Source organism: Mobula birostris, chromosome 2, assembly GCF_030028105.1.
Source record: "Mobula birostris isolate sMobBir1 chromosome 2, sMobBir1.hap1, whole genome shotgun sequence".
NCBI lineage: Eukaryota > Metazoa > Chordata > Chondrichthyes > Myliobatiformes > Myliobatidae > Mobula > Mobula birostris.
This window is the reverse complement of record NC_092371.1, coordinates 179,593,891-179,617,994: the sequence shown is the minus strand read 5'-3', so window position 1 is coordinate 179,617,994 and position 24,104 is coordinate 179,593,891. Positions and strand designations below refer to the sequence as shown.

The 24,104-nt window shown below is 41.6% G+C and overlaps 1 protein-coding gene across 5 annotated transcripts in view; it reads right to left on the bottom strand.

The window, feature by feature from the left end:
* acp1 (acid phosphatase 1) overlaps positions 1-24,104 on the bottom strand; it is a 42,482-nt gene that overhangs the window by 10,973 nt on the left and 7,405 nt on the right. The window contains exons 2-4 of one of the 5 annotated variants that reach the window (XM_072251147.1): positions 22,668-22,848; positions 13,236-13,309; positions 11,399-11,512 (exon numbers count right to left, since the gene is read on the bottom strand). In XM_072251147.1, coding sequence (XP_072107248.1) covers positions 11,399-11,512; positions 13,236-13,309; positions 22,668-22,740 — 261 coding nt within the window. In that variant the 5' untranslated portion in view covers positions 22,741-22,848. Of the gene's footprint in view, positions 1-11,224; positions 11,339-11,398; positions 11,513-13,235; positions 13,310-22,667; positions 22,849-24,104 lie in introns of all 5 variants that reach the window. The other 4 variants (XM_072251146.1, XM_072251149.1, XM_072251148.1 and 1 more) reach the window with 4 other exon arrangements.

Below are 24,104 nucleotides of genomic sequence, written 5' to 3'. Positions count from 1 at the left end.
ATGAGAGCGAAACTGGCTGAAGTTGACAGGAAAGGGACATCTGCAGGAAGGACAGCAGAGCAACAATGGATGGAGTTTCTGCAAAAATGAGGGAAGTGCAAGAAAGATACATTCCAAATAAGAAGAAATTTTCAAAGGGAAGAAGGACACTACCGTGGCTGACAAGTGAAGTCAGAGCCAAAATAAAAGCAAAAGAGAGGAAGACAGTGGGAAGATTAGAGGATTGGGAAGCTTTTAAAAACTTGCAGAAGGAAACTAAGGAAGTCATTAAAAAGGAAAAGATGAATTATGAAAGGAAGTGGCCGACTAATATCCAAGAAGATACTAAAAGCTTTCTTAAGTATATAAAGGATAAAACAGAGTTGAGGGTAGATATAGGACCAATAGAAAATGACGCTGGAGATATTGTAATGAGAGATGCAAAGAAGGCAGAGGAACTGAACGCGTATTTTGCATTAGTCTTTACAGTGGAAGATGTATGCAGTATACCAGACATTCAGGGAAGTGAAATTTGTGCAGTGAAAATTATGACTGAGAAGGTGCTCAGGAAGCTTAATCGTCTGAGGGTGGAGAAATGTCCTGGACCTGATGGAGTGCACCCTCGGGTTCTGAAGGAAATAGCTGGAGAGGTTGCGGAGGCATTAATGATGACCTTTCAAGAATCAATAGATTCTGGCATTGTACCAGATGATTGGAAAATTACAAATGTTACACCGCTATCTGAGAAGGGTGGGAGGTAGCAGAAAGGAAACTATAGACCTGTTAGCCTAACATCAGTGGTTGGGAAGTTATTGAAATCGATTGTTAGGGATGAGATTACTTAGTACCTGGAAGCACATGACAAGATAGACCAAAGCCAGCATGGTTTTCTGAAAAGAAAATCCTGACAAACCTACTTCAATTCTTTGAGGAAATTACAAGCAGGGTAGACAAAGTAGATGCCGTAGACGTGGTGTACTTGGATTTTCAGAAGGCCTTTAACAATGAGGCTGGTAAGAGCCCATGGAATTACTGTGAAGTTACCAGCATGGGTGGAGCATTGGCTGGTCAGCAGAAACAGAGAGTGGGAACAAAAGGATCCTATTCTGGCTGGCTGCCAGTTACCAGAGGAGTTCCACAGGGGCCGGTGTACGATGTATATCAATGGTTTATATGATGTATATCAATGGTTTGGACTATGGGATTAATGAATTTGTGGCTAAATTTGCCGAAGATACAAAGATAGATGGAGGAGTGGGTAGTGTTGAGGAAACAGAGAGCCTGCAGAGAGATTTAGATAGTTTAGGAGAATGGGCAAAGAAATAGCAAATGAAATACAATTTTGGAAGGTGTATGGTCATGCATTTTGGTGGAAGAAATAAACCGGCTCCCCATCTGTTATTTACAAACGTAGATGGGGAGAGAATTCAAAGTGCAGAGATGCAAAGGGAATTGGGATTCCTTGTGCAAGGTACGCTAAAGGTTAACCTCCAGGTTGAGTCCATTGTGAAGAAGGTGAATGCAATGTTGGCATTCATTTCTAGAGGTATAGAATACAAGAGCAGGGATGTGATGTTGAGGCTCTATAAGGCACTCGTGAGACCACATGGAGTATTGTGTGCAGTTTTGGGCTCCTTATTTTAGAAAGGATATACTGACATTGGAGAGGGTTCAGAGAAGATTCACGAGAATGATTCCAGGAATGAAAGGGTTACCGTATGAGGAACGTCTGGCAGCTCTTGGGCTTATTCCCTGGAGTTCAGGAGAATGAGTGGGGATCGCATAGAAACATTCCAAATGTTAAAAGGTCTGAACAGATTAGATAGGGCAAAGTTATTTCCCATGGTAGGGAACCCTAGGGCAAGAGGGCAGGACTTCAGGATTGAAAGGACGTCCATTTAGAACAGAGATGCGGAGAAATTATTTCAGTCAGAGTGTGGTAAATCTGTAGAACTTGTTGCCATGAGCGGCTGTGGAGGCCAAGTCAGTGGGTGCATTTAAGGCAGAGATAAAAAGGTTCTTGATTAGCCAGGGCATCAAAGGGTACGGGGAGAAGGCAGGGGAGTGGGGATGACTGGAAGAATTGGATCAGCCCATGATTGAATGGCAGAGCAGACTCGATGGGCCAAATGGCCTACTTATGTTACTATGTCCTATGGTCAGAGAGTCTAGGACAAGAGGGCACAGCCTCAGGATAGAGGGGGCATCCATTTAAAACAGAGATGTGGAGAAATTTCTTTAGCCAGAGGGTGGTGAAATGGGGAATTTGTTACCACAGGTAGCTGTGGAGGCCAGATCACTGGGTGTACAAGGCAGAGATTGATAGTTTCTTGATAGGATATGGCATCAAAGGTTATGGGAGAAGGCCGGGAGTGGGGCTGAGGAGAGGAAAGAAAGGATCAGCAATGGCTGAATGGCAGAGCAGACTCAATGAGCCAAATAGCCTAATTCTGCTCTTATGTCTTACACTCTAAACTATGTACATGCATTCTGTGGTCCAAGCTGTTCTAAAATACTCAACAGGGTCTTGCCATTCACTGCGTATTGTCCTGGTCTGCTTTATCTTCGCAAAATGCATCACTTCACATTTGTATGAATTAATTTCCCATCCCCTTTGCCTACTTTCCCAGTTGATCTGGAACCTTCGACAACCACTTTCACCGTCTGCAATATGACTAATCGTAGTGTCATCTACAAACTTATTAATCATGCCACTTAAATTCTCTTCTAAACCATTAAAATGTATGACAAAAAATACAGGACAAAACATTGGGACCAGTGATACAACTTACAAGTCTCTAACCTGAAAATTCAATTTAGTATTCAATTGCCATCTCACTTTGGACTCCATGTTTTCTATTCTCTGGACCAGCCTACCATACAGGACCTTTCAGTGAACATTGCTGATCTCGACTATGCTTGTCAATCCTCTCAGATACCTCAAAAAGTTATGAGATGATCTCCCATAATCAAAACTATGTTGATCTGTTGACCATCCCTTTCAAATGCATATAAATCCTATTGCTCAGAAATCCTTCCAGTAACATTCTCATGACCAGCCTGTGGTTCCCTTTAAACGAAATCATAACATTAGCTGCCCTGCAAACTTTTGGTAATCCAACCCATGCCTAATGAAGATATAAATATCTCTGCCAGTGCCCCAGCAATCCCTTTCCTTGCTTCTCAGAATAGCTTGGAATACACTGAATCATACCCTGGGGATATATCCAACTCAATGTACTTGATGACCTACAACACTTCCTCATTCATAATGATGCTACAGTAAATTTCAAAGTTCAAAATATACAGTACGTTACCATATACTACATTGGGATTCATTTTCTTGCATGCATTTATGAAAAAATACAACAGAATTTTACAAAAAAACTATATATAAAGCAAAGACTGATAAAACAACTAATATGCAAAATGAAGGCAAACCACACGAATAAAAATACTGCAAACACGAGTTGTCAGGAACAGTTAAGACTGATTCTCTAGGGAGTAGAATCAATTCAGAGTAGTTGTAAATGAAGTTATCCACACCAGTTCAGGAGCCTGATGGTCATAGGGTAATAATTGTCCAGAACCTGTTGGTTTACAAACCAAGGCTTTTGTACCTCCTGCCTATTAATGGTAGTGAGAGGAGGGCATGGACTTCTTCGGCCCAAAGACCATTGATGGATGCTGCTTTCTTGTGGCAGTGTTCCATGTAAATGTATTGTTAACAAACTTAAGTTTGGCACTGGAGCTGTACTTAGCCACAAAATCATAAGGTTAATTGGTATAATTGGATGGTGCAGGCTCATTGAGCCAGAAGGACCTGTAACTGCAAACAACAGGAATTCTGCAGATGCTGGAAATTAAAGCAACACACATCAAAGTTGCTGGTGAACGCAGCAGGCCAGGCAGCATCTGTAGGAAGAGGTGCAGTCGACGTTTCAGGCCGAGACCCTTCGTCAGGACTAGCTGAAGGAAGAGTGAGTAAGGGATTTGAAAGTTGGAGGGGGAGGGGGAGATCCAAAATGATAGGAGAAGACAGGAGGGGGAGGGATAGAGCCAAGAGCTGGACAGGTGATAGGCAAAAGGGGATACGAGAGGATCATGGGACAGGAGGTCCAGGAAGAAAGATGGGGGGGGGGGAGAACCCAGAGGATGGGCAAGAGGTATATTCAGAGGGACAGGGGGAGAAAAAGGAGAGTGAGAGAAAGAATGTGTGCATAAAAATAAGTAACAGATGGGGTACGAGGGGGAGGTGGGGCCTTAGCGAAAGTTAGAGAAGTCGATGTTCATGCCATCAGGTTGGAGGCTACCCAGACGGAATATAAGCTGTTGTTCCTCCAACCTGAGTGTGGCTTCATCTTTACAGTAGAGGAGGCCGTGGATAGACATGTCAGAATGGGAATGGGATGTGGAATTAAAATGTGTGGCCACTGGGAGATCCTGCTTTCTCTGGTGGACAAAGGGTAGATGTTCAGCAAAGCGGTCTCCCAGTCTGCGTCGGGTCTCGCCAATACATAAAAGGCCACATCGGGAGCACCGGACGCAGTATATCACCCCAGTCGACTCACAGGTGAAGTGTTGCCTCACCTGGAAGGACTGTTTGGGGCCCTGAATGGTGGTAAGGGAGGAAGTGTAAGGGCATGTGTAGCACTTGTTCCCCTTACACGGATAAGTGCCAGGAGGGAGATCAGTGGGGAGGGATGGGGGGGACGAATGGACAAGGGAGTTGCGTAGGGAGCGATCCCTGCGGAATGCAGGGGGGGGGGGAGGGAAAGATGTGATTAGTGGTGGGATCCCGTTGGAGGTGGCGGAAGTTACGGAGAATAATATGTTGGACCCGGAGGTTGGTGGGGTGGTAGGTGAGGACCAGGGGAACCCTATTCCTAGTGGGCTGGTGGGAGGATGGACTGAGAGCAGATGTACGTGAAATGGGGGAGATGCGTTTAAGAGCAGAGTTGATAGTGGAGGAACAGAAGCCCCTTTCTTTAAAAAAAAGGAAGACATCTCCCTCGTCCTAGAATGAAAAGCCTCATCCTGAGAGCAGATGCGGCAGAGACGGAGGAATTGCGAGAAGGGGATGGCGTTTTTGCAAGGGACAGGGTGAGAAGGCTACCCAGACGGAATATAAGGTGTTGTTCCTCCAACCTGAGTAGGCTACCCAGACGGAATATAAGGTGTTGTTCCTCCAACCTGAGTAACTGTGCTGTTTCTCAAAGTCAAAATTAAATACATGTCCTCTAGTACTTGACATTTCTAATCCTGGAAAGAGTTTTTTTTACTCTCTAACCTGTCTATGCATCTCATAACCTTATAAACTTTCTATCAGGTCTCTCCTCAGCATCTGACACAGCAGAGAAAGGAAAATAAGTTCACCCAACAACTCCTTTGAGCTCATACACTCTAATCCATACAGCATCTCTGTAATAAGCGCAAGAGAATCTGTACATGCTGGAAATCTAGAGTAACAGACACAAAATTTTGGAGAAAATCAACAGGTCATGCAGCATCTATGGAAAGGAATAAGAAGTCAATGTCTTGAGACAAAACTTAAAAAACCCAATGAAAGGTCTCTGCCTGAAACATCAATGTTTATTCCTCCCCACTGAGGCTGCCTGACCTAACGAGTCCTCCAGTATTTAGTTTGTGTTACTCAGCATCCTTGGAAACATCTTCTGCACCTTTACAAAGCTTCCCATAATGAGGTGACCAGAAAGGCTCAAAATATTTCTAAATGCACACTAACTAAAGTTATATACATCTACAACATAATTTCCTGACTGTTATACTTAAAGTACCAACCAACGATCTGTTTAGATGGCATGAAAACAAAGATTATCATTGCATCTCAGTAATAATAAAGCAAATACCAAAATAATTCAGTAATGATAACCATCAGGCTTTCATAACTTTTAGGGAAGTTGAATGCTCAAATTTTTTCTCCACCCTTGCTATAAATCAAAACAAATACATTGAAAAGTTGGGAAGGAAGTAAAGTCCAGATTGAGAAAGTATGGGATTTTGTGTATTAGAAATGTCGCCACATGCTTCACTACAATCTGATGTTGAAATACCGGTACATATAGAATCAAACTGGTGCAAGATTGGAGATATCATTCATTCCAACAAGACTGCTCAGCCTGTGGATGCATACTATTTTTGTGTACAATGACATCACTTTAATATTAAAAAGGTGCTGTGCATTTAAATTAATTATTAAAATAATACTGCTGTAAACTTTAATAGTTTAGGTGTCTTTAAATATCATAGATATTCCGTACATTTTAACATCCTTAACAGATTTGACAACAAGGGTTCACTGTTTTGTTTTCAGGCAGAACCTAAGTGGACGTATGACCCACTTGAGATCAAGTCCTTGTTGCCCAACTCAAAGATCAGTGAGATGGGTCCCCCATGTCCTTACAGAAGCATGGTCAGCAGGCGGAGCACAGGAAAATCTGGTCCACTGCTTTACCAGCAGTTAATTACATGCCACTGACCAAAAGAAATAGGATCCAGGTTCATGGAGATTTGTGCCTATTGTGCCCTTTGTTAATTTCAGTACAATATTTGCAAAGTGAATGCTGTCAAATGCAATGCACAATCTGGAGCAGAAATTACTTAACCATCCCCTAACCTTTTATTTCAAATTTTTTATTTCACTAACACTTTTATTTCAAATCTCAGAGGAAATTCATTACCTTAGACTGTAGTCAGTTTTAAATAAATAAACAAGTCAATGGGCAAGACCACCTGACCCATAAGTATCTGCTCATATTTCAAGTCGAAAGGATAGTAACTTGGCGAAAGCATACACCAATTGCTGAACCGGTGCCTTCCAGTTGACCCAGGATGTTACTCCGTCCTAATAAAATCCCCTGACCCATAAGTTGGCAGATGTCTGCTACTACCAGCAACATTGTCACTGCCAGTTGGCAACAGTAGAAGCAAATTGGAGCTAAACTTTAGGTGCGCTAGATTTTAAGATTGTATATTACATAAACCATCAGATTCAAAATCAGGTTTATAACAAGACCATAAGACCACAAGACATATGAGCAGAATTAGGCCATTTGGCCCATCGAGTCTGCTCTGCCGTTTCATCATGGCTGACCCAATTTTCCTCTCAGCCCCAATCTCCAGTCTCGTCTCCCCCATACCCTTCATGCACTGACCAGTTTCAAGTTCCTGGCTGTCAACATCTCAGAGGATCTATCCTTGGCCCAACATATTGATGCAGTCACGAAGGAGTCATGCCAACGGGCCTTATCAAACATCATTAGTAGCTTGAGGATATTTTGTATGTTATCAAAGACTCTAGCAAACGTCTACAGATGTACTGTGAAGGACATTCAGAGTGGTTGTATCACCATCTGGTATGGAGGCTCCAACGCACAGGATTGAAAAACAGGGTTGTAGAGACAGGCAGCTTCATCATGAGCACGAGCTTCTATTAAAAAGGCAGCATCCATCCATTTGGGACTCTCACTATCCAGGACACACCCTTTTCTCATCAGAGGGGGATACAGGACACTACGGATGCACACTCTATGTTTTAGGACAGCTTCTTTCCCTTCAGCATAATATTTCTGAATAGTCCATGAATCTATGAACATGTTTGCTATTTTTCTCTCTTATAGCACCACTTATATAACCATATAACAATTACAGCACAGAAACAGGCCATCTTGGCCCTTCTAGTCCGTGCCGAACGCTTACTCTCACCTAATCCCATCTACCTGCACTCCGCCCATAACCCTCCATTCCTTTCCTGTCCATACACCTATCCAATTTTTTTTTTTAAATGACAAAATCGAACTTGCCTCTACCACTTCTACTGGAAGCTCTTTCCACGCAGCTACCACTCTCTGAGTAAAGAAGTTCCCCCTCGTGTTACCCCTAAACTTTTGCCCCTTAACTCTCAACTCACGTCCTCTTTGAATCTCCCTTACTCTCAATGGAAAAAACCTATCCATGTCAACTTCATCTATCCTCCTCGTAATTTTAAAATCTCTATCAAGTCCCCGCTCAACCTTCTACGCTCCAAAGAATAAAGACCTAACTTCAACCTTTCTCTGAAACTTAGGTGCTGAAACCCAGGTAACATTCTAGTAAATCTCCTCTGTACTCTCTCTATTATGTTGACATCTTTCCTGTAATACGGTGACCAGAACTGTACACAATACTCCAAATTTAGCCTTGTACAATTTTAACATTACATCCCAACTCCTATACTCAATGCTCTGATTTATAAAGGCCAGCATACCAAAAGCTTTCACTAACCTATCCACATGAGATTCCACCTTCAGGGAACTATGCACCATTATTTCTAGATCAGTTCATTCTACTGCATTCCTCAATGCCCTACCATTTACCATGTATGTCCTATTTTGATTAGTCCTACCAAAATGTAGCAGATTTGGCAGATGGAATATAGTGTCATGCACTTTAGTAGAAGGAACAAAAACTTAGATTATTTTCTAAAAGGGCAGAAAATTAAAAAACTGAGATGCAAAATAAAAACTTGGAGACCTCGTGCAAACCTTGTCAGCCACTATTCCAAAAGTGCCACGTGAACTGTTTGGTGACAGCAGGTGTCAGTAGAGGCCTGCCCAAGTCATGCATAAATTTTATATGTCATGGCAACCCATGTATGAGGGCATGTAAGGAAAGGTTGAAAAAAAAACTAGGTTTATTTTCTTTTGGAGTAGTGAAGGCTGAGGGGAAATCTGATAGAAGTTTATAAAATTATGAGAAGTTTATATGTTATGCTGGTATTTCCCACCAATCCCCTCCATCAGGTCAAACTGTCTAATACTAGGGGGGAAAAGTTCAAAAGGAAATGTTGCGGGTACCTGGAATGAGGTGCCAGGGGAAGGCGGATATGATAGAGGCATTTCAGAGGCTTTTGGACTGGAACATGAATATGAAGAGAATGGAAAGATATAAACCATGCTCAGGCAGAAGGGATGAGTTGTTATTAGCTTAATTAGTTTGGCACAACATTCTGGGCCAAAGTGCCTGTTCTTGTGCTGCACAATTCTACGTTCTAATTCCTACTTTTTCAAGAAATGAATAAAATTACAGTAGGTAAATCCTTAAATTTCTTGGTTGTGTATTAATTTCTATTGCCTGGAGATTCATCTCTAGAGAACCATGTTAAACAATTGCAGCTGTACATTTTCTCAGCTTATAAAGTTCTATTTTATTGCAGACCCAAATTTTACTGGCGTAGAACTTAGTCTCTGTAAGTGACTGCCAACATTGGGAGCATTTGGGAATATCAATTTATCCATTTAATTTAACTTATCAGGAAGAGTTGGGAGAAAAATGTAAGTGTTTAATATAAATTGAAAACTATTAAAGATCTACCCATTTCCAATTTTTACAAACATGGGTATACAGTAAATAAGATAAATCTTATTTATCCTGAAGGAAATTATTGTTGCAAAGATGCTCAGTCAGAAATATATACTTTGAAATACAAAATGTAAGTATTGAAGTATGAAAAAGAAAACAAAATGCATATTAAGAAGTAATAGTGCAAAATACAGATGTGCGATGAAACCATATGCTTATATACCTAAGGAGGAGAAGTTGTTAAGTCTTATAGCCACAGGGAGAAAGGATCTCCTGTGGCATTCAGTGATGCACCTCAGTGGAATCAGTCTGTTACTAAAGATGGTCTTCTGTTTGTCCAGGACGTCGTGGAGGGGGTGAGAGGGATAGTCCATAATGTTCCACAGCTTCTGCAGCATCCTCCTCTCAGACACAACCACCAGGGAATTTACTTCCACCCCCAGAACAGAACCAGCCTTCCTTATAAGTTTCTCGATCTTCTTGGGTTCAGCTGCTCTCACCCAGCTACCCCAGTAGAACAGCGTAGAACAGAATGCTGGCCACCACTGAGTCATAGGACATCTGCAGCATAATACTGCAGACACTGAATGACTAGAGTCTCCTCAGGGAAGTACAGTCATCTCTGTCCCTTCTTGTACAGAGCCCTTGAATTTTTAGTCTTTCTCCAACTCCCAGAAATATTAGGATCAACTACATCACCATTAGCTTTTTTTTCCCAATTCTGTATAAGTGTTCATGAAGCAGAAAGGTTAGATTAGTTTTATTTGTCACATGTACATTGAAATATCAGAACATACAGTGAAATACACCATTTGCATCAATGGCAAACTATTGATTAAAAAACTTTGTGCTCAATAATAGAAATATTCTGCAACAGTTCTAACACGAAGATCTGTTTCCATTATTAAAAATTTATCTTCATTTACCAAAATAATTTGTATTGGCATCCTTTGTCTTGTTGCAAGATTCCCCCCCAAAAACCTCATTGTTAGCATACATTTGTGATTCACATTAACTGCTTTAAGATTAGAAAACTTCTGAAATGTCTGCTTTGCTACCGCTGCTACTGTGTGGTAACCGGAATCTCTGGAGCTGAAGGCCTCGAAATCCTCGGCTTTGCGTGTTTCAGCGGCCAGGGAGAGGTCGAAGGTGCTCGGCAGAGGATGGCGCTCAGGAGGCTGTATTCAGAAGCTTCGGATGGACTCACTGTCCGCTGTGGTCGGCTGCTTCCAAGGTATCGGCAAGTTGAAGGTGCCTGGAGGTTTATGGCAGGGAGTTTCTCCCTTTTGCCGCCACTATCGGGGACTCTGGAGTCGATCGACTCAGGGCTTTGAGACAATTTTTTTTTTTACTGTGCCTATGGACTGTTCTTCATCAAGTTATGGTATTGCTTTGCACTGCTGTAACTATATGTTATAATTATGTGGTTTTGTCAGTGTTAGTCTTTGGTCTGTCTGGTTTTCTGCGATATCACACCAGAGCAACTTTGTATCATTTCTTAATGCATGTATGCATTTCTAAATGACAATAAAAGAGGACCGAGTGATCTCATAATCTAAAAAATGGAAAGATTGCTGCTGCATCACTGAGAAATGTAAATGCTATATAGTCACCTTTTAATTTACTTAAATCTTAAGAAAAGCACACATCATTTACAATCATATACAGTGTATTCAAGAGTAAACTACAGAACTGATATATTACTCAGCTGACACAATACATATTAACCAGCATTACACATGCACATACTTTGTTTTATGTCAGCACATTTAAAATTTACCAAAGGCTTAGTGGTATTAAATAGCCGAGGTTACAATTTACATTATTTGATACAGAACACATACTTGAAAACAAAAATTAAGTTGAAATAGGCTGGTTGGTCTACCTGTCTTGCCTTATGTGTTGTCTCAATGCCATGCTGTCTTAAAGAGTTTAGAGCCCTTGAATCTGGGGACTTCCCAACATTGATGTCAATTACACCAGCACTGTCTATCATCCACTGCAATAAGAAAAAAAATTGATAGCCCACAACAAAACAAATAAAACTAGTATACAGTACCTGCCTGGCAACGTGATTCGTGGTAACGTCATGCTTCAGCAGACACCTTTGGCTTCGTGGGTCAACTGGATTCCCTATTTCATACGCTGAGGTTGCAGCACTGTCTATTTTCCACTGGAAGAAACACAAGTGCCATGCTGTTTTTTCTCCCCCATGCAGTCAGTAAAAAATTATTATATTAAAGCCACACTGTTAAGATCATAAATCGGTACTAACTTCCACTTTTCTAAATCAAAACTTCAATATACTCTTGTGATGAAGTATCACTGATCTGCAACGTTACCTTCCTGTGTCTCTTCACAGACGCTGTTTCACATGCTGAGGATTTCCAGCATGTTACAGCTTTAATTCAAGTATTTATCTGCAACTTAAATGTTTGGAATTTGTTTCCATTCAAAAGCAACAGTACTGAGTTTCCTCTACTTCTAAAGAATTTCTCTTACTGTGGACTCATGAACACTCAGGTTTTTAGAAATGCTTTTGTAGCCTTTTCCAGCTTCATGCATCTCTACAATTATTCTTCTAAGGTCCTCTGAAAATTGTTTTGATTGAGGCATGGTGCACATAAACGGATCTTTCTTGAGAAGAGCAGGCTCTGCCAGTAACCTGGCTTTGTGTGTCTTTTTTGAAAGGGCAGGGCACCTCTACAACCCACACCTCCAATCTCATCTCATTGATTGGAACACCTGATTTCAAATAGCTTTTGTAGAAGGCATACTACAGAGGTTCACATACTTTGTCCAACACATACATATAATATTGGATCATTTTCTCAATAAACAGATGAGCAGTATAATGTTTTTTTCATGTTATTTATTTAATTGGGTTCTCTATCTAGTTTTAGGACTTGCGTGAAGATCTGATCATATTTATGCACAAATAGAGAAAATTCTACAGTGTTTACAAACTTTCGAGCACCACTGTATATATACCTCCACTCTATAAAAATAGCAACAGAAAAGTTTCATATGGTGATTAAAAGAATAAAGTTCTTATGTTTATTTCTAAAGTAATATAAAGGGCCAGATAATGTAAATTTATGCACATCCTTGCATGAGAGAACATAGTGCAGTGTTTCAAGCTTCAAAATAACGATAGAATATTAAAGCACTGTCAAGAGGAAAAGATTTACATGGACCTTATTTAGATTGGGATAATGCAACTCTGATGAAGGAATAAACAGGTTATAAAATAATGTACCCAAGCTAAATTGAATTTTGATAATCTATTCACATGAGCAAATGCAGATAAAGTGGGTATAAACTTAATTTACCAAAATTTAATTTACCAAGAATTTTTGTTTTTACTTAAGGATGACGAGGAAATAAAACTCATATACCACTATGGAATGTCTAAAGCAAATGGCATAGACTAATTTACAAGGAAGCATAATGCACTCATGAGAATGAACTAGAAAGTAGAACATATTTGAAAGTAACGAGAGTGAAGGGGGGGTGATCTGCTAAACTTGGGTTAAATATCAATGCTAAGGATTCTTTGCAAGAATTATTGCAAAATAATAAATAACTGCTGAATTAAGATCTGTTATACATGTATCAATTTTTCATCACATTCTCATCAGAATTAGAATGAAGGTTATCTGAAAACTTTAATATTTTATTCCAAAAGAACAAACGGAACTGGAAACATTGCAAGTACCCGTTCGTTATTGATCAAATTATTGCAGTTTCAGCAAAACTGTGACAGTACAGAAATTATATAACACAATTAGTGGCAGAGATAATTTAGTTAGTTGGCTTAGCTTTGTGGGGTGACTGGTTTAGAGATTAAATGGGTTAGTGAATAATATTGATGACAAAGAAATGGAATAACTTACTTTATTTATTACTCCCTGGTCTGTTGCCAGCTTCCTGAAGATAGCTTCAGCAATTGGAGATCGACAAATATTGCCTTAAAAAATTAAAATTATAAAATTAAGCAACATCTTTTGCTCATTTTATTAGTTACTGCAGCTCCACATTAAGTACAATGAACTCCTGTCCTTAAAAAATACCAAAATAGAAAATGATCCATGTTAAAATTCAACTCTATCAGCCCTTGTAAATAAGCTATTAAGTAGAAACAAAATATCTCAATAAAAGCTTAAATATTCACATTTTTATTTCTTTTAAGGCAAGTAGTGCAAACCAGTAAAGGCTGATCCCAAGATAAGAACACTTAACTAATGAACAAACCCTGCACATGAATGAACTCCTCCATTATTAAATCCAAAAGTCTAATGTGTACATGTATTCATTCCTATGGATGGCCAAGTTAGTTGCTCCTCCCTCTACACTTTCAGTAATTGTTCTTTCTCCTGTGTCTTGTGCTTTTGATACCATTTGTTACAACACTGTGTAGGTTACCATATTGGCAAATTTTTGTGTACATTTCCACTTATGGACACAATTGATTTAATTCAATCCCTCCTAAGATGACTAAGGTCATAAGACACAGGAGGAGAATTAGGCCATTCAGCCATTGGGACTGCTCCATCATAGCAAATTTATTATCCCTCTCAACTCCATTCTCCTGCCTTCTCCCTGTAACCTTTGACACTCTTGCCTATCAACTATCAAACTATCAACTTCTGCTTTAAGATACACAATCACTTGACCTCCACAGCCATTCATGACAATGAATTCCACAGATTCATCACCTTCTAGCAGAAGCAAGTCCTCCGCATCTCTGTTTTAGAAGGCTAGTCCTAAATTCCTCTGAAAACATCCTCTCCATGTCCACTCTATCTGTGCCTTTCAATATTTGATAGGTTTTAACAAGGTCCCCACTCACTCTTCTAAACTCCAGTGAGTACAGAAACAAAGCAATCAAAAACTCTTGATACATTAAACCTTTCATTCCCACAATCATTCTCATAAGCCTCCTCTGGACCCTCTCAAAAGACAGCCCATCCTTTCATAGGTAATGTGCCCAAAATTATTCACAATACTCCAAACACAAAATGCTGGAAAAACTCAGCAGGCCAAGCAGCATCTATGGAAAACGTACAATCGTCGTTTCGGGCCAAAATTCTTCAGCAGGACCGGAAAAAAGAAGCTGACGAGTAGACTTAAAATGTGGGGAGGTGGAAAGAAGGGGAGAAAGAACCACTAGGTGATAGGTGAAACCTGGAGGGGGAAGGATGAAGCAAAGGGCTGGGAAGTTGATAGGTGAAAGAGACAGAAGGCCATGGAAGAAAGAAAAAAGGAGAAGCACCACCAGAGGGAGGCGATGCGTGGTGAGAGAGGAAAAAGGGGGATGGGAAATGAAGAAGCGGGGGTTTGGGGGGCATTACTGGAAGTTTGAGAAATCAATGTTCATGCCATCAGGTTGGAGGCTACCCAAACGGAACATAAAGGTATTGTTCCTCCAACGTAAGTGTGGCCTCATCACGACAATGGAGGAGGCCACGGATAGACATATCGGAATGGGAATGGTGAATGGAATTAAAATGGGTGACCCCTGGGAGATCACGCTTGTACTGGCAGATGGAGCGTAGATGCTCGGCGAAGTGGTCTCCCAATCTGCGTTGGATTTCACCGATGTACAGGAGGCCACACCGGGAGCACCGAACACAGTAAATGACCCCAACAGACTCATAGGTGAAGTGTCGCCTCACCTGGAAGGACTGTTCAGGATTGCCGAACATCTACGTTCCTTCCGCCAGAACAAGCGGGATTTCCTATTTTAATTCCACCTCCCATTCCCACATGTCCACCATCAGGTCCGGTTAATGATACGAATAATGCAAACTTAAGACTTCAGAAGAGAATGGATCTCGTGGTTCACCCAAGGTCTCTGGTTATGTCTATGTTGGTAGATACATATTCAGCTATGCTGGCAGGGTTAATCTTTGAAAATAGACTTGTCTACCAACTCACTGTAGTCAAGTGGAATCTCACATTTCTTCAGATCAACACCGTATGACTTTCTGTGCTGGATTCTCTTGTTTCAGCTTCTGTTTGTATTCAGGCAGTAGAAGCATAGCCTCGTGGTCTGGTTGACCAAAGTGTGGATATGTTTGACCATCTACACTATCCATGCCTCTCATAATTTTAATACTTTTATCTGGTCACCTCTCAGTCACCAGAGATAGTTAAATCCAGCCTAAATAATGTCTCTACATAATTGAAGTCTTCCAATCTAAGTAACAAGCCACAGAATTTCTTCTGCCTTCTCTCAAATGCAACCACACTATTCCTATAGCCTGGCAATGAAAACTACAAAATGTAACCTAATCAGTGCTTTGTAAAGCTGCAAGATACCATCCCAAAGTTTATATTCCATACTCTGACCTATGAAGGCAAGCATGCCATATGTTTATGCACCCTATCTTACCCCCTTCAGGGAATGATGGACTTTAATCCTTCGGTTTCTCTGCTTAACAACATTCCTTAATTCCTTAAGCTATATGACTTTACAAAATGCATCACCTCACACTTGTCGAGATTAAATTCCAACAAATTTGTCAGATAAGGTTTCCCCTTAAGGAAACCATGCTGACTTCAGCCTGCTTTATCACGTGTAACCCTCAGGTTTGGCCGGCGGCGTTAGTCTAGGGAAGACAGTCTCTGGCCCTGCCAAAAGTGTGAAATCTGGAGGTGCAAAACCTCTAGTGTGGATGCTATGTGGTCTGTTCCCCCGTTACAAATCAGTACCACGAAATAACAGAAAGTACACCATATTCAGTTAAACCATTTAGCTCTTTAATTCTTAATTTGACTAAAGAAAAACAAAAAGGGCCTATTTTAATATAACAGTCTAATGTGCATGTTGGAGCACATGGTTTCCCTTCTGTTGGTCCTCCATCAATTTCCCCAGGCTTCGTTGACTCCCGGCCCCACTCCAAGTCTACTCTGTCCTGCTGTTTACGTCCTCTCCTTTTTGCCATCTTCTCTCTTCACCTCCCACCGAACAAAAAACCCAGATCACCTCGTTCTCAGGCATACAAGGAAAAAAAAACGTTCCCTTCATTGGACGGCGCACATTCCAAAGCCTCCGTTATCTCTAGCCATAACCCAAACACTGCTTCTTCAAAAAAATCATTACATTAGCAGTGAAACCTTTCCCAGGGCATTACACAAGTGCCTCTAAAAACCCAAAAACGTCATTATTAATAATGCACTCCAACATCTTCCCAACCACTAAAGTCAGGATAACAGGCCCATCATTTCCTGCCCTTTGTCCCACTCCGTTCTTAAGAAGTGGAGTGGAAGTTGCAATTTTAGTCCTCTGGTCCTAATGGAGAATCAAGTGATACTTGAAAGATTACTAATGCTTCCACAAATTCTTCAGCTACCTTTTTAAGAACCCTGGTGTGTAGTCCATCTGGTCCAGGAGGGTTACCAGTCTTCAGACCTTTCAACTTCATCTCTTTAGTAATGGCAACTACACTCACTTCTGACCTCAGCCGCTCTCGAATTTCTGGTACATTCCTGGTTTCTTGACAGTATATAATTACGTAAAAAGCTTATTAGCTTCAACCGCCATTTCTTTGTCCCCCATTACTATCCCTCCAGCATCATTTTCCATCAGTCTAATGTCCACTCTCACCTCTCAGTTTACAATATTAGCTAGCTTACAATTTTGTATGTCCTTGCTTTTGCTTTTATGCTGTCTTTGACTTCCTTTATCAGCTGCAGTTGCCTCATCCTCCCTTTAGAATATTACTTTTTCTTTGGGATGAATCTATCATGCACTTTCCAAATTGCTCGAAGAAACTCCAGCCATTGTTGTCGTGCCATCATCTCTGCTAGTGTCCCTTTTCAATCAACTTTGACTAGTCCGTCCCTCATGTCCCTTGTAGTTCCCGTTACTTCACTGTAATACTGATGCATCTGACTTTATCTTTTCCCTTTCAAACTGATGAATTCTACCTCTGTCTCCTAAGAATTGCTTTACCTTAAGCTCTCAAATCAGATTCAGTTCATTACACAACACCCAATCCAGAATTGCTTTTTCCCTAGTGGACTCAACTACAATCTAGTCTAAAGATCCATCTTGTAGGAATTCTACAAACTCCTTTTCTTGGGATACAGCACCAACCTGATTTTACCAATCTACTGTATATTGAAATCCACCATAACTATTGTAACATCCTCTGTTGTAATTTGTACCCCACATCCTGGCTACTGTTCAGAGGCCTGCAAAATACTCCCATTGCAGCCTTTTTACCCTTGCAGTTTCTTAACTCTACCCACTATGATTCTACATCTTCCAATCATATATTATCTCACTCTAAGGATTTGATTTCATTTTTTACCCATAGAGCCTACCCCTTCTCTACAATGTACACTCTTTGATGTTAAGCTCCCATTGTAATATTCTTTCAGCCATGACTCAGTGATGACAAAGTTATACCTGCCAATTTCTAACAGTGCTACAAGATCATCTACCTTATTTCACATACTGCATGCATTCAAATATACCACCTTTGTCCTGCATTCATCACACTTTTTAATTTTGTCCTCATGTTACCAGAAGTTAAATTCTTATCCCTTTATATTTTTTTTATATTCCGGACACTTCTATAACCTCTTCTGCACTCTCCTTCCCTTCAACTTTACACTTCAACAGTTTAGAAAAGGAAATGTTGAACAAATTATTTAGTTTGAAGACACACCTCAACCAACTGACTCGTCCACAGCCCTATCACTCCATTTCCTATTTAATGAGTTTAAACTCTCCCCAAAAGCTCTAACAAAACTGCTGAAAAGGACATTGGTCCTCCACGATTCAGGTGCAACCTATCCAATTTGCATGAGTTATAGCTTTCCCAAAAGAGATCCCAAAGATTCAGAAACCTGAAACTCTAACCTCTCCACAAATTCCTCAGCCACACATTTATCTGCCAAATCATTCCTCACTGGCATGTGATACAGGCAGCAATCCAGGGGTTACTATCTTTTAAGATCCTGCTTTTCAGCTTTCTACCAAGTCTCAATATTCTCTCTTGAGGACCTCATTCCTTTTCCTACCCATGTCATCTGTACATATTGGTACCAACGACTTCCGGCTGTTCACCCTTCCTCTTTAGACTGCTGTGGACTCAATCCGAGACATCCCTGACCCTGGGACCAAGTAGGCAACATACCATCCAGGTGCCTCTTAGATGTCTGTAGAAAATCCTGTTTTCTCTTCTAACAATGGAATCCCCTAACACTAGCTCATTCCTCTTCTCCCCCCTTCCCTCTTGAGGCACAGGGCCAGACTCAGTGCCAGTGAGCTGGTACATGAAGCTTTCCCCTGGTATATTGATTCCCCACACTCCTCCCAAAAAAGAATCCAATGTGATAAACCTGTTATTGCAGGAATGACCACTGGGTCATCTATCTGCACTATCTGCGTGTTCCCTTTCCCTCGTCGACAGTCACCCAGCTACTTGCCTCCTGCAACTTAGGGCCACTAGTTGCCTGTAGCTCCTGTCTATCATTTCTCAATGTCTTGTATGAGCTGACAGTCATCTAGCTGCAGCACCAGTTTCCTAACTCAGTTTGTAAGGAGGGTCTCCCAGAGTTCCTGCATCTCACACTGAAGAAAACACCACTGACCTTGTACCCATTCTCACTGCATTAACTGTGCACCAACAGACAAAGAAACAAACAAACAAACCAGAAACTTACATTAGCCTTCGCCTCCTGTGCCTACGCTTCTCGTGCCCAAGCCTGAAATTAAGCATTCTAACACTGGTCCACTCCTGCAATGGCTGCTCCACTTACACCTAACTTATTAGCTAAGTGCCGGATATATTGCAGTGACTAAAGCCTGCTGAAAAGTACCCCAAGCCCTAAATCTTGGTAGTTCATTCACATAATACCCAAATCTCTCGACTTCTCCAACTCCTCATCTCCTTGTATTAAGAAATATTTTATTTCGTCTTCTTTGATCTAAAGTGTTTCTTAATGTGCTAGATTCACCTTCTTTGAGAACAGTAAATACAAGCTCTCAGTTAACCTACTACTAACTGCACAATACAAAAACAAAAGCACTTTAATCGTGGATGTTACAAAAAAAATGAGCAAGCTACATACAGTCAATAACAAACCATCTGTGTTCAGTGGTGACAGCAGCACAGACTCCCTAAGTTATGTGTACAATTTCCTACAGGAAATTCCTCCCTAAATATATTCCAACTGTTCAAAAGGGAAGGCCTAATACTGCCAGCACCACATTGGCAGCTGTAACACAGTTCTCAAAGATACTTAAAATAAAACTTTGGCAGGCCCCAAGCATACCTCCCTGGATAAGCTGCCTCAAAGAATATTGAATATCGCTGCCATTTATACAAAAGTTACAATAAAACAAAAACTAATCTTAATCATTTCTAAACACAAATTATTCTGTTAGGAGCATGATTAAAACTTTGATTCACTATTTTCTAAAACTACAAGAATGCAATGATTAATAGTAAACTAAATTGCTCAAATACCCCAAGATTCCTTCTACCCCAACCCCAAACTGGACAAACCTGTACAGTTGGAAGATTGTGACTGTATGGTCAGATTTTGCTCTAACTTTAGCTACAAGTCTGCAGCTGATACCACTATCATAATGCACAATATCTTGAAAAATGTTGAATTGGGAGTACACCCTATCCTCCTTCTACGCGTCTTCAGACTATGCGGATTCACAGTTATGCAAGGAACCCATTTCTACCAATGTCTCGTTACATGCGTCCAAAATTCACAGTTATGCGAGGAGCACTGCCTTCCTGCCAATACAAGTCACTTGCGCACCCCACACGGTCTCACTGTTGGGACGAGAAGCACCGCTTTCCCGCCAATACAAGTCAGGTGCGTGCACCTCACAATTTTACTCCCGCCACTCTCGCATTGGTTTTGGCAAGGTGTGGATGCGCGATCTTAAACTTTTGTTGGTTTTACCTACGGTGCAGTGATGTTGCGCTTGAAATATTTAACAATGCATCCTAAGCGCCGGATGTCACATCTTGGGCCGTCAGCCAAGCGGCAGAGAACCACTTTAATACTTGAAAAAAAGTTGGAAATTATAAACAGCATGGCATCAGCTAAAGGTAACACAGCTCTGGGACGCTACTGCCGGGAACAGAATCTTGCCTTTAAAGTTCTTTTGTTGCTTGACAATGCGCCAGCCCATCCTAAACATTTGGACAGCATTCATCCTAACGTAACAGTGCGTTTCCTGCCGCCTAACACAAAATCGCTGATTCAACCACTCGACTGGTGTGACCCACATTCAAGGCGTACGTTTTTTTTTACAGCAAACTATCTCTCAGATGCTGCAAGCAACAGACGATTTTGAAAATCCCAGGAGTTTACCAACAGTGAGGGAATGGTAGAAGTTGGAACACTTGGCACAAATGGCGATGGACATGGACCCAAGTTTAGAAAGGAGTCAGCATTTCAGTCGTTCCCTGCCGCCAACCCTTCTTCCCTACAAGCAAATTTATGCTGAAAACAAAATACTGCCAAGCAAACAACCCTCACCACTTTATTCAAATCACGGTAATCTTCTGCTGCCGGCAGTTCCAAGGGTTCTGTGAGTCTTCCTTCACCCCTTGTTGTGCTTGATATGATCCTGATGACCACAACCATCTACCTTATCCCTGTAAAGCTGCCCGACACCACAACAACCACTCATCTCCCAGAGCGAACACACCTGCCACTGTTGGTGAGTACTATGCACCAGACGATGTTAACTTTCTATGATTTATTACATTGAATATTACCTTAAATTGATTAAATACAAATATTGTCTTGTAGTACTGCTTTTATGTCGTATTGGTATGAAAATGTGCATAAATTACAGACAAAACATATTTAGGAAGTCCTCTGCAGCTCATCCCTATTTTCTTCATTTAAATAATTATTCACATTATGCATCAACTTCGAGGAACGTATCCCTCACATATAACGAGGATAGGGTGTACAAGAAACTGACTAACATGTTGTCACGACAACAGCCTTTCTTCCGTATTAACAAAAGAGCTGGTCTTTCGCTGTGGGAAGGGGAACAGAACACATGTTCCGTCCACTTCAATGGTTTTCAGGTTGAGAGCTTCAAGTTCCTAAGAGTGAACATTAGTTGTAACGGAATCCTCGTCCAGGCACATTGATGCCACAATCAGGAAAACTCACCCATGTCTCTACTTCCTCAGGTGGCAAAAGAAACTTGGCAGATTCCCATCAACCTTACAAATTTTTATTTTAAATCAATGCATCGTAGAAAGCATTCTATCTGAATGCATAACGACTTGGTATGAAAAGTGCTTTGCACATGACCACAAGAAACTGCAGAGAGCTGTGGACACAGCTCAGCACAACACAGAAACCAGCCCCTCTTTATGGATTCTGTCTCTACTTCTCACTGCCTCAATAAAGAAGCAAGCATAATCAAAGACCCCACCCATCCTAGACATTCTCTCTTCTCACCTCTCTGAATTGTACACAAGTCTGTACGGATTGGAGATATCATCTGTACCTCACTGGCAATCAACACTGGTGTACCTCAGGGATATTTGCATAGGCCACCGCCCTACTCTCTCTCCACCCATCACAGTGTAGCCAGGCACAGCTCAGATACCATCCATAAATTTGCTGATAATACAACTATTGTTAGCAGAATTCCAGATGGTGCTGAAAGGGTGTACAGGAGTGAGATATATCAGCTAGTTTAAGTAGTGTTGCAGCAACAGCCTTGTACTCAATGTCAGTAAGACCAACGAACTGTTGCGGACTTCAGAAAAGGTAAGGCGAGGGAACACGCATCAGTCCTCAGAAGGATCAGAAGTGGAAAGGGTGAGCATTTTTGAGGATCTATCCTGGGCCCAACATACTGATGAAATTATAAAGAGGGCATGACAGCGGCTATACTTCATTAGGAGCTTGAGGAGATTTGGTATGTCACCAAAGACACTCGCAAATTTCTACAGATATACTGTGGAGAGCAATCTAAATGGCTGCATCACTGTCTGTTATGGGGGGGGGGCAGAACCACTACACAGGATCGAAATAAGCTGCAGATACTTGTAAACTCAGTTAGCTGCATCATGGGCAATATTCTTCCCAGCATTTGTGACATCTACAAGAAGTGATGCCTCAAAAAAAATGGCATCTATTATTAAGGACCCCCATCACCCAGGAAATGCCCTGTTCTCATTGCTAACATTAGAAAGGAGATCCAGGAGCCTGAAGGCACACACTCAATGATACAGGAACAGCTCTGAAATTAGATCCTTGACTTCCTCATCAGAAGACAAGTTAAAGGCCAGTTATGACAACTCTTTGGTTACCGTTTAAGGATATGTGCTCAGCCCAATGCTCCGAATTCATGATTGTGGCTAGACATAGCTCAAACACCATCATACACTGATGATACCACTGTTGTCAGTACAGAGTTTCCGGTTGCTCATCTTGTTAGTTCTCAATAAGGAACAGAACAAGGCTGGAAACACTCAATAGGTCAGGCAATATCTGTAGAAAGAGAAAGAGAGTTTTGGATGTAAGGTCTTGGACATGAAACATCAACTCAGTTACCATTTTCACAAATGCTCTCTGACCTGATGAGCATTTCCAGCATTATATTTCAATTCCACATTTTCACTCTACTGCACTTTAACTTTTCACTTCAATTCTTCCATTCTATTCCCACCGTGACTCACCTGTCTGTAGGCACCTAAACTGTTACAAGGCCCAACACAGCCTTAAAGAAAATCAAGCAACATACATAAAAGTTGCTGGTGAACGCAGCAGGCCAGGCAGCATCTCTAGGAAGAGGTGCAGTCGACGTTTCAGGCCGAGACCCTTCGTCAGGACTAACTGAAGGAAGAGTGAGTAAGGGATTTGAAAGTTGGAGGGGGAGGGGGAGATCCAAAATGATAGGAGAAGACAGGAGGGGGAGGGATGGAGCCAAGAGCTGGACAGGTGATAGGCAAAAGGGATACGAGAGGATCATGGGACAGGAGGTCCGGGAAGAAAGACAAGGGGGCGGGGGGGACCCAGAGGATGGGCAAGAGGTATATTCAGAGGGACAGAGGGAGAAAAAGGAGAGTGAGAGAAAAAATGTGTGTATAAAAATAAGTAACAGATGGGATACAAGGGGGAGGTGGGGCATTAGCGGAAGTTAGAGAAGTCGATGTTCATGCCATCAGGTTGGAGGCTACCCAGACGGAATATAAGGTGTTGTTCCTCCAACCTGAGTGTGGCTTCATCTTTACAGTAGAGGAGGCCGTGGATAGACATGTCAGAATGGGAATGGGATGTGGAATTAAAATGTGTGGCCACTGGGAGATCCTGCTTTCTCTGGCGGACAGAGCATAGATGTTCAGCAAAGCGGCCTCCCAGTCTGCGTCGGGTCTCGCCAATATATAAAAGGCCACATCGGGAGCACCGGACGCAGTATATCACCCCAACCGACTCACAGGTGAAGTGTCACCTCACCTGGAAGGACTGTTTGGGGCCCTGAATGGTGGTAAGGGAGGAAGTGTAAGGGCATGTGTAGCACTTGTTCCACTTACACGGATAAGTGCCAGGAGGGAGATCAGTGGGGAGGGATGGAGGGATGGGGGGGGACGAATGGACAAGGGAGTTGCGTAGGGAGCGATCCCTGCGGAATGCGGGGGGGGGGGGGGAAGAGGGAAAGATGTGCTTAGTGGTGGGATCCCGTTGGAGGTGGCGGAAGTTACGGAGAATAATATGTTGGACCCGGAGGCTGGTGGGGTGGTAGGTGA